Source organism: Petaurus breviceps, unplaced genomic scaffold, assembly GCF_028583685.1.
Source record: "Petaurus breviceps papuanus isolate PSGF00001 unplaced genomic scaffold, PetGlider_PUasm1.0 90919, whole genome shotgun sequence".
Lineage (NCBI taxonomy): Eukaryota > Metazoa > Chordata > Mammalia > Diprotodontia > Petauridae > Petaurus > Petaurus breviceps.
In genome coordinates this window covers 20007693-20019399 of record NW_027187378.1, presented here as the reverse complement: position 1 = coordinate 20019399, position 11707 = coordinate 20007693, and the positions used below count along the sequence as shown (strand labels likewise).

The 11707-nt window shown below is 42.2% G+C and overlaps 1 protein-coding gene and 1 long non-coding RNA gene across 2 annotated transcripts in view; one reads left to right on the top strand and one right to left on the bottom strand.

The window, feature by feature from the left end:
• Positions 1-297: 297 nt before the first annotated feature.
• LOC138151943 (uncharacterized) lies at positions 298-10404 on the bottom strand. The gene is made up of 2 exons (XR_011165970.1): positions 1761-10404; positions 298-490 (listed from the first exon to the last, which is right to left on the bottom strand). It is a non-coding gene; the product is annotated as an uncharacterized lncRNA (long non-coding RNA).
• ACSS1 (acyl-CoA synthetase short chain family member 1) overlaps positions 937-11707 on the top strand; it is a 72870-nt gene continuing 62099 nt past the window's right edge. The window contains exon 1 of the mRNA XM_069075530.1: positions 937-1447. Within this exon, the coding sequence (XP_068931631.1) occupies positions 1054-1447 (394 nt within the window). The 5' untranslated portion in view covers positions 937-1053. The remainder of the gene's footprint in view (positions 1448-11707) is intronic.

Below are 11707 nucleotides of genomic sequence, written 5' to 3'. Positions count from 1 at the left end.
ACCATTCATTTTCAGCCCCATAAGGCTGAAAGAGTAGATCAGTGAGAAGTTATGGAAGGTCTTAGCTTGAGGCTTAGCGAGCCATTGAAAGTTTTTGGACAGAAAAGTGATGCCAGTGCATTCGGAAAATTAAGGTGGCAGCTGAGTGGAGGATGGATTGGAGAGGGGAAACACTGGGAGTGGGCACCACTCCCAGGGCAGTGAGAGCAACAAGCATCCTCCTTCCTTCCCTCCCCTCCCCACCGTCTTCCCCTTAAAGATAGTGCAAAGAACATTGGTTCCAGAGTCATGTAGAAATGGATTCAAAGTCTGACTCATTTACTTTATCAGTTTTGTGACCTTGAAACAAGATTCCCACCAATTTTCTGGATCTCCACAGCTTTGTGGAGTCATTTATCTTTCTGGACTCAAGGATTCCTAAGGTCTCTCCCACATCCAAGATTGTTTGAGATCGAGATAATAGCCTTGTTTTGTTAGGCTCGAGAACAACCTACAAAATGAAACCAAAGCAAAACTTCAACTTTACATTCCACAAGGTTGATTTCATCCCCTCCAAGCACCAGGTACTTTGCATTGCCTCTCAGAACCTCGATGCTCTCGAAGCCCTAAATTCTCCTCCTGCTGTCATAGCCTCCCCTAATTCAGCAGGAAAGGAGGTGGAAGGGGGAAAGATAACTGAACTCGGGGAGGTGGACTCCAGAAGAGGAAGGGACCTGACAATGAGGTGGGAGCCAGGAGTAGGGAAGGAGAGAGCCACTACAAGGCCCCCTCCAGCTTACCACCACAGGGGGAATGGGAGCTTTCTTCTTTCTCTTTTTTCATACTCTCTCTCCTCCTTACCCCCCACCCCCTCCCCCCCGCCCCACCCCGCCCTTTATCGAAGAAACGGCAATTGGGAGGGACTAAGAAGAGTGGGAGGAGCCCATTATTGGCTCTGGTCCCCGCCTCGCTAAGTTCCTCTAGTTTTTGCTTCGAAGTGCAGCCGTCTTGGGGTGCTGTTCCAGGATCCGAGGGGGCTCCAAGGAAGCCGAGTCTGGGGGGTGGGTAGGCACTATGACTGCTCTGAGCCTGTGTGCCTGCGGCAGCGGTGGGGGCCGTGGACTGCTCCGCAATCTGTGTGGGAGCCTTTGGGTGCCCCTGGGGAGAGGGAGGTCGCGAAGCTGGGGGCCGGGGCTGCCCCTGCAGCTGCATCGTCTGCTCCTGGGCGGCCGCAGCTCGGGCCTCTGGGCTACCGAGAAAAGGGCCGGCAGCGCCGCCCCAGCGGTGTCACGGAGCCTCAGCACCTACGCGAAGCTGTGGGAGCAGGCTGTCAGAGAGCCCCAAGTATTTTGGGGGCGTCTTGCCCAGGACACGCTGGTGTGGGACACCCCTTACCATACGGTCGAGGACTGTGATTTCAGCCAGGGCAAGATCAGCTGGTTCCTGGGAGGCCAGTTAAATGTGTCGGGTAAGGCTAAGGATGGGGGGTTGGCATTTGAGGGAAGGGGTGAGGTAACGGGAACTATTCCTTCTCATTTCCCCCACCATTTTAGCTTTTGCTTGAACCCACAAACAGTCTATTACCAGCCCATTCCTACCCTTTGCCTTAGCAACCTTGGTCATCTACCCCCTAGCAACCCTTACAGCCCAGACACAATTCCTTCAGAAATCTGGACACTCTCAGCAACTTGTCCTACAAATTCTTAACTCCCAGCCCCCCAAAACTCCCCATGTAACCCATCCGGTGCCCCTAATTCCTCCGGCTTCTTATCCACTTTTACCTCATTTATCCGTAGCAGTCTCCAGCAAAGTCAGGAGCCACGTCACCTTCTAGAATCCCCTTCCCCTGCAAACCATAGATCCTCCCACAAAGCCCCTAACATACTTCGACCACAGTCAGGACTCTGACAATTCCTGACCATTGTTACCTCCTCAGAACACTCGCTCGCCCCCTCCCCGCCCCCACCTCTCCCCAGAATGCTGCTTTCCTGCCAGCTATGTGCGGCGGGTTGAGAGAGCGAGTCCTTCCAGCTGCTGTCCAGGATGGCGGGTTAAAGCCCTAGGCTGGTAGACTGTCAGAGGACGCCTTTTTCTTCGGGAGAGAAGTTACCGTGTATTTACCCTAAGTGCTGGTCTGGAGGCAGGTGATCAGTCTGCACTGGGTAGCTACCTGGGACCTGAGGACTCGAATGGGCAACCCAGGGAGTTACATCCCTCCCTGGTTCCGTCTTTTGCCCTACCCCTCACCCCCCAACTTCATTCCTGTGTCCCTCCCTTGTGTCCATGTTATAAGTTTGAATTAGGAAGAGCTCTTGACTCCGTTCCCCTAGGATCTAGACAGTTGCCTCTCCTCTCCCTTTTTATTCACCCCCCTGGGATGCGAGCTAGTAAATAAACTATGAATAAAATTCCTTAGTGAAAACGAAACGACTCCTGTAGTCTTATAGCTGGCCTGCCTTACGAGCTGTTCCACAGTACCCAGACGCCGTCACTCAGGCCCAAGGGAGCTATTGGCGGCTGGAGAAGTTGCTAAGTATTAACTCTGCCCACATAAACAAATAATACATGCTTCCTTGTACAGTCCAAAGAAGAGGTGAAGACGAGGAGAAAAACCTTGGCCAACGAGCAGAGCAAACTTAGAAAAAAAAAATTAACTCCTTGCTCAGACAGTGCTTTATTTGCTGAGATGAGGTTCCTCAGCCTTCTAGGAAACTCTGATTACTATCCTCAGGATAAGGTCGTCTGTGCGTTTCCGCCTCCTAAGAGGTATACATACTTCATTTTCAAGGCCAATAACATCTAAGATTTGACACCGGGGCTGGGGCTTCAGTGATAGTCTAAAACCTTTCATTTCTAAGTTTCAAACACTGAAATCAGTTGAATAAATCAATCCACAAATATTAGCTCAGCCCTTAGAATGTACCTGATATAGCATTATGTATTTTATAGTGGAATATAGTCATAGAAGGCATGTTCTAAACCTTCATATTCAGCCAGAGAGAGAAGATATAAACATGAAAAAAAGAACTCAAAATTCAGGAAAGCAAATATGGTATACTGGAAAAAGTATTGGATTTAAAATAAGAGAATCTGAGTTTGGATTCTGGCTCTGCCACTTAACTAAAGTTACTTTAGGCAAATCATTTCCCATCTTTGAATCTGTTTCCTCTTTTGTAAAAGGAAAGGTTGGACAAGATCATCCCCTGAGGTTCCTTTCAGGTCTAGATTCTATGATGCCCCCAGAAATACTAAATGAAGGATATTGCCAAATCCAGTGATTCCCCCCCCCCCCCTTCTCCATATCCTTAGCCTTTCTGTAGCATTGAACATCTTTTACCATCCTTTCCTTCTGGATATTCTTGCTCTCTTGCTTTATAACAACATAAAAGAAGACAGGTGTTTATCTATAGGTATATTCTTGCATAGGGACTGGAAGCTGAGCTAGATCAGTTGCTTGTTTCTCTTGTTACATTTCTAATGGTTCCTTCTTTGTTTCCTTGCTCCTCTTTCACACTGATTAATTTTGCTGTTCCCCAATGATCTTTCCTTGCTTCTCTTGCCTTTACTCTTTCTTTACCAGTTCTTCTAGTCAATATCAAATTGTCCCTACAGCTTTTACCATCATTTCTACACAGATGACTCCTTAATTTGTATCTATGTTATCTGTCTTTTCAGCTCTATACCTGAATCACTAACTGCCTAATTTTAAAGGACATCTCCACCAGGATGGCCATCTGGCACCTCAAACTCAACATCTCCAAAACTGAACTCATCTTGTTTCCAAATTTGGCTTTCCCCACAATTTCTCTGTTTATATTCATATGACTAGTCTGATAGTCTAGTCACCCAGACTTATCTTGTAGTCATTTAACTTTTTCCCCTTCTCTCTCATTCATCAGTTGACAAGTCCTATAGACTCAATTATTTATTTTTTGCACCGATTCCCTTTCCTCCACCCATAGGGTTCTGGTTCTGGAATTCCCATTATCCCCCTTCTGAGACACCTAAATCTAGATAGATAGATAGATATAGATATATAAATAAAGATATAGGCACAACTAGAACAAGGGAAGGTTCAATCTTGTATTGTTTGACTGCGTCTTCTCCATTTGAGCACATTTCTTAGGATTTCTGTACTATTCCCTATGCAGCCTCTGGCCTAGTATTTCTTCTGGGGCTTCTCCTTTGTTTCTCTTGTCTTTTGGGTGAATTCTCTTCTTTTTTTTTTTTACAGCTTTTTTATAAGCAATTTTGTGACTTTTTTTGGTGTTCCTGTTTGTATTTTAAAGAGATTTTGAGGAAACCTGGCTTCTTTGACACTTTTTTACTCTGCCATCTCCCTCAAAATCTATCTATATTGAAAAGGTAGAAGCAGGGGCAGTTTTCTTGAAAGCAACCACTGCCATACCCCAAATATTATTCCTCCAAATAACACTGCAATAAAATGATATACACAATGTTGTAAAACCCCATTCAGTCTGTAATCCAAGATAAAAACTAGACTATCAGTGATGAGTTGAGCTAACACTTGAAACCTGGTGGGGATAAAGGGATAACTCCACTGAACATTAGTCTGCTTACCATGATCAAATTTTATTTTATTTTTTGCTTATAGCTTGTACATTAACATATTTTGTAATACTATTTTAGCTCTGTGTTTTCACAGAACCAGTTAACAAGAGCCTGTGTTTGCCTAACTATTAAGAAAGGAAGGAAGGAAGAAAGAAAGAAAGAAAAAGAAAGAAAGAAAGGAAGGAAGGAAGGAAGAAAAAGAAAGAAAGAAAGAGAGAAAGAAAGAGGAAGAAAAAACTATGGCACTAGAGCTGGAGAATTCTGGGACTGTTAGGGATGATGTTACAACCTTAGCTTTTCACCTTTGGGAAAGCTCTAGAGTAGGGGTGTCTTTGTAAAAATGTGGGAGAGAGCAATGTTTCACTTGATCTCTAACAGAATAAGACCAAACTGGTATGTGCCTGATTGGCTTGTTACAGATCAGTAGCAGGGGGTGGTGTAAGAGGCATATGTATTTGTCCAGTGCCAATATGGCTCTGAAATCACTCTGGCCTCTTGCCAATTTCACTGCTCTAGGGGAGGGTGCACTTAAGGATGGGATTATATCAGTTAGGGCTAGCCAAGGAGCCTGGAAGCCTTAACTGAGATCACATGTGGTGGATGGTAGTGAGAACCAGAGTCGTGAATGAAAACCATATGTTTCTTCTCTGAAAAGTAGAGGTTTGTATGATCTTTTACATTTATGATCTTACTTCTGTGTTTAGAGTTGCTTGTAAGGACATTCTGGGAAGTCAATTTTTCTGTTTCTCAAATCTAGCTTTTGTTGCACTACAGATATTGCAACACATGTCTTTGAGGTGTGGTCTATAAATCTATGCCAGAGACATCAGGAAATGGAAAAAACAAAAACATGGAGGCTTATAATGAATATCATTTAAAAAATAATTGACTAGGCCTTTGTATGTTTTGAACTCTGGTCTAGTTCTCCATCTGATTACATTTCATATATACAAAAACCAAGTCTGTGTACATTTACTATTTTTCAGCCAGGTTGCTGAGAATTTGTTTTTAGCTGAACAGTCAGGGTGTTTGTATATATGATCTGAGACCCCTTTGCCAGAACAAAAACTATGGTATCTTATTATTATTATGTTCCCATCAGTAATAAAGTCATGCTCATTCACAAAAGGCAGCAAGGCATTTAATTCTTGGGCTCCAGGTTTTGTTCAGCTCCTTGCCCACAGTATTTCATGGAATCAAGAGTATAGGCTCAGACCTTAAAGCAGGGGTTCATTGTGTGTGTGTGTGTGTGTGTGTGTGTGTGTGTGTGTGTGTGTGTCTGTGTGAGTGTGTGTGCTGGACTTCTTTGGCAGCCTGGTGAAGTCTCTCAACACTGACTTAGAATAATGTTGTTTCAAAATTCATCATGAAAGGAAATGCTAAATTTCAGTCACAGGAGTGAAAATAAAAATGTAATTTTTTCCTCATGGACTCCGTGTCATAGACCCAGGGAGTCTATGGACCCCAAATTAAGAACCCCTGCCTTAGAAGATGCCTAGAGACTAACACTGAATTTCTCCTAGTGGTAATAGGGGTGCCTTGCTTCGTATAAAAATACATTTGGGGGGAGGGATGAAAAAAAGAAAAAAAAGAAATTTACATGATAACTTGATTATATATTTAAAATGAATAGTAAATTATACACGATAGATTTGCAGTTTCATGTGCAATCATCTTTAATTATACTATGTTATGGAAGTGCCTATTTTATTCCATAAGTTAAAAATAAAATGAATAAAATATATTCTTGAAATGTTGCATTTAAATAAAATTCTAGTAAATCATACTATTTTAAATGGGGGAGGGTCAACTTTTGCTATTTAAAGGCATTCTTTTTTTAAGGCATTCTTTTGTGAAGCAAATCATCACCTCTAATTTTTCTTTTGTGTAAACTTGTATGTTTTTTATAGATGAGCTATTATTATAATGGGGAATATTCTTCTTCTTATTATTATTATTGGCAGTAATAATAAACCCCCACTTTAAATCCTATATATGATGATCTAGAATTATGCAAAAGATATTAAGGAGTAAATATTCACATCACAAAAGAATTCCTTTAAGTATTCTCCTGTGCATTTGAATGCTTATTTGATTTACTGAAGTTTTATGTTGGTGATATTATTAATCTTTAATATTAGTAATAATCAACCATAACCCTTCAGCATATACACTGGGTTGCCACTGTTTTGGGTGCTGGTGGTAAGATATAGCTGGGAAGAGAATAAGACCATAGATTTAGCGCTAAAGGTACTTGAGAAGCCATCCATTCCACTTTCTCATTCTATAGATGAGGAACTAAAGCACAGGGAAGTTAAAAGACTTGCCTTGGGTCACTCAAGTTAGTTTGTACCTCTGCTGGAACCTGAAATCACATCTTTCTGACTCTCCATCCAGTGCTCTATCTATATTAGTATAAAAGGGGTTCAATTCAATAAGCTTTATTAAGCTGCTGCTGTATGTAAGGTTCCCTGATCTACTGGGGGATATAAAGACAAGCCTGCCAGTAGCTTACATTCTGTTGGGGCCTGGAGGTAAAGTGCTAGGGCCAGGCCCAGTGCCCTTAGATATGTAAGCATAAAGTATATGCAAATTACATACAAAGCAATTTGTGAGGAGAACACTGAAGCTTGGAGGGATCAGAAAGGCTTCATGCTGAAGGTAGTGCCTGAGTTGAAAGAGCTTTGAAGAAAGCCAGGGCCTCTAAAGGGGCAGAAGTGTATTCTCTCTCTCTCTGAGGCAGGGCCTTCATCCCCACCAGTAAGGAGAGAGCCCCATACCGATGGGCTTTGGCACAGGGATTGCAATGACACGGGGGTGTACTGGTGCTAAGGCAAAAGGGAGGGAGTTGGGACATCATGACTGGGGCACAGCAAGAGGGCAAGAGGTCATTGTGGTTTAGAAGATAGGACTCAGTCAGGTCTTTAATAATAGCAGTTGTTCTCTTGCCCAACCATTCTTGGAAATGAGATTTTCCTTTTGCACTGCCCAGTCTGGATGGAGGATGTGCCTTCTTTGTTACTGCTATAAATACTTTTATTTGGTTGCCTCAAAAGCCGTTCTCCCAGCTGCTGCTGGAAACTGTTTCTTTCCTTCAGCAACAGCACTGCATAATTATTGAAGGCCAATGTGTTTATAGCACTGTGTAGATGACTGTGAGATAGAAAACACTTTCCTTGATATTCCCTGGGGCCCATGTCTGTGAAATACTCTCCACAGAGAAATGTGCAGAATCTTCTCTTTGGCTAAGAGAAGAATGAATAACTTACCTTATTTCTTTTTCCTTTATCAATCCTAAGCCCTGGAGTTTAGGGAGGGCATGCTATTTCCTTAACAGTATTGACATATAATCAGTTAGTCAATCATTAAATACATACTATGTGCCGGGAACCCTGCAAGAGGTGTGAGAAATAGGAAGAGAAGCATAAGTAATTTTTACTTTCAAAGACCTCAAATTCAGCCAAGGGGAAAGCGTATGGACTTATAAGTAAACGCAGTATATAGACAAACTAAATACGGGTATTTTTTTGGGAGGGGGGTGACATTGAGGTAATAGCAACTTGGAGGACCAGAGTAAGGTGTAGTACTTGTTCTGGTCTTTGGAAGGAGCTAGGGCTTCTAAGAGACGGAGGTGTAGGTGCAAAGGAACAGAGGGTGGGAGATTCAGTGTTGGAGAAGAGGAACACAGCAAATAGATCAATTTGGCTGGAATATAGAGGGAATGAAAAAATGTAACACATACACTGGAGTCAGATGGCGAAAGAAGAAAATATGTATTTATTAAGTATCTGCCATGTTCCAGCCAACCCTGTCAGGTAGGTGCTATTATTATCCCCATTTTACAGTTGAGAAAACCAAGTCAGATAGAAGTTAAGTGAATTGCCTAGAGTCACACAACTAAGTATCTGAGGTCATATTTGAACTCAGGTCTTCCTGACTCTAGGTCTAGTACTTCAACTCCTTCACCACCTCGCTGCCACTGAAAAGCTTTGAGTTTGTATTATATTTCCCAGAGGCAATAGGAAGCCACTGGATTTTTCTGAGCAGTGCAATGACATGGTTTGAGATGTGCTTTAGGAAGCTCACTTTGGCAGCTACTTGTAGGGGGCATTGGAGAGGGGGGGATGTTTGGTCCAGGGAAATTGCTTAGGAAACTATCACAATAGGCTACTAAAGAGGTGATGAGGTGTTAGTCATATGAATAAAGAAGAGGAGACATGAGAGATGTGGAAGTAAAATTGACAAGACTTGGTCAAATCTAATAGATATTGGGGGTGAGAGAGAATTAGGAGGTGAATGAAGAAGAGAATTAAGTCTGACTGACCTGGAAAGACTAGGAGGATAGTGGGGCTATCTACAATAAAAAGGAAGTTCAGAAGAGGGGAAGGGTTTTTTTTTATTTTTAAGATAATAGGTTATGTTTTGGACATGTTGGGTTTTAGATGTCTATGGGACCTCTGATGGGAAATGCCCATTAGTTAGTGATAGGACTGTAGCTTAGCAAAGACATCAGGGTTGGACACATAGATCTGGCAATTATTTGCATGGAGGTGATCATTGATTCCATGGAAGCTGAGGTTGTCAATCAATCAACCAATTGACCATTAGGCAAATATTACTGTGTTCCAGACCTCAAGGAACTTATATTCACATTGAGGGGTGAGGAAGAAAGGGGAAAGAAAGGAGAGATAGGAGGAAAGAGAAGAGGGAGACAAAAGTCCAAGCAGAGTCCTTGGCTATATCCAGTGTTAGGTGATGAGACATGACTGGTGCCTCTATATGTGGAAATATAGAACCAGCCCCTTATTTTATTACATTGGCCTATTTTAGACTCTGGGAAGTGTAATTGTTTCCAATTTGGGTCTGGAACCAGTAAGCCTATGTGTGTATATATGACGCATGACTTTCTGACTGGAATATAATCACTCAGCGAATTAACCTGCCATCCTACCCTTATTACTCTCTCCTGCCAGATATTAAAGTTATACTTGTTCCTTCCTCCCACTGAATGTTCTGCTAAAATTAGGAACTCTGTGACCTCTGCCATTGTTTGGGTGAGTAAACAAATGCAGGCCTGAGACTTGGTTTCCTCTGGGAGCAAAAGCCCAGAATTAGTAAGAATAGGTAAGAAGTAATCAGAAGATAATGAGTAAGAATAAATAATATCACCTCCCCCAGATCTAGGAGGGAAACTTTGTACAGTGGAGGGTCTAGGCTTTTCCCTGACCCTCAGATATGTGATTGAAAGCACCTGGTGCTTGCTCTTCACTGTCATCATTATCAACAAATGATTGTTAAAGGTCTATTGTATTAAGAAACTTGTACTATACTGGGGTGGAGATATAGAGAATTCTGAGACACACAAACCTGCCCTCAAGGATCTTGTAGACCAGTTGGGGAGACAGGATAGAGATGTAAAAAGATAATTAACCTCACAAGGGAGCATATGACAGATACCAAATTTGTTTAACAGATCATAAGTGCCAGAGGAATTCAGAGGAAGTAAGGCTTGAAAACTGTCAGGGAAGGCCTTACCGAAGCAGTGCAATATGAGTTCGTCCCTGAAGGATGAAAACCCCCCCAAAACTTTTGTAAGCAAAAATTAGGGGAGCAGGCATTCTAGGCAGGAGAAAGTAAATAAAACAGAGATTCTGAATTACAGAATCACAATCCAGAAAGATCCTGAGAAGCTAGAATGATAGGCTGAATCTAATACTAGTCATAACTAGTGATTCTTGTGCCTGGGGGAAAAATGTGTAGGAAGTTGTGAGATGGGATAAGGAAGGACTTTAGATATAATACAACAGGGAAGACTAGACCCTTCCTGAGAGGAAGGCTTTAGGACATACCAATGAGTACATGGCAGAGACCAGAGACCAACCTCTGGGGGTGGTACAATGTGAGGCTGCTACTGGAGGTGGAAGGAGCAGAGAATGTTTAGATAAAGGAGGACCTCATTGCAGGAATGGCCATCATCTACCAGAGAGAATGAGGCTATCTGGTAACTTCTATTATTAAAGGAGTACAAGTACTTTCACTATTCTTTAAATTTGAGCCTGGGTAGCAGGGGTTAAAGGCCAGGTTGTTGTTCTGTGCTGTCTGTCTCTTCACAACCCTGCTGGCCATAAGGTGTTAATACTGTCCATGGGATTTTCTTGGTAAAGATACTGAAATAGTTTGCTCTTTCCTTCTCCAGCTCATTTTTACAGATGAGGAAACTGAGTTAAACAGAAGTTAAGTGACTTGCTCAGGTCACACAGCTAGTAAGTTTCTGAGGCTGGATTTAAACTCAGGTCTTCTTGACTCTAGGTTCAATATTCTACCCACTAAGACATTTAGGGGCCTCTGTAACCCAGGCTACCCTACCATAGTTATGGCTTTGTCTAATAAAGTATTGATGCTGGTATCTATTATGCCTTTAAGCATAATGTAGTTTCCCTGCTTATCTTTTATTATGTATATTTACTGTAGCTTCATCTGAGCTGAAACATATTAGATTTTCCTCTAGCTCCTCATTTTAACTTTATGTGTCAATTATGTTTCTTGTAAACAGTATATTGTTATCCATTCTGATGTCCTCTTCTACTTAATGGGTGAGTTCATCCCACTCATGTTCATGGTTATACTTGTTAATATTTCCTTCCATCCTTTCCTCTTGTACTTTTTCTGCTCCCACCCCCTTGTTGAAAATAAGAAGGTGGTAAGAGAAATGGAATTGCTAAATACTGTAGCAGCAAGCACCCCAGCGTCCTCAGGGTGGCTGCCAACACAGGTTCTTAGATCTGCTTTGTTAAAGGAAAGCAACTCAAAATGGGTTAACAAGTTTACTTTAATTAGTCAAATATATATCATTTACCTAGTTCAGGGGAAAAAGGTCAGCACCCTGAACTTCAGAGTATACAGACAGAATTATCAAGACAGAGAAACAGATCAAGTAGACAGGTTTCCAAATTGTCCCACCATTACATCCATACCAAATCAACATCTGGGTTTTTTAAAGCTGAGGGGGCTCTCAACAATGGCTTCCCAAAGTCTCATCTGATCAAATCACAGAACACTTCTCAAAGTGAGCCCCAAAGCAAAGCCTCACATCAGGGATTATATAGCCTTCTCCTGGGTCAGAGAATGTAACCATCCTCTTGACCCACTGCCCAAT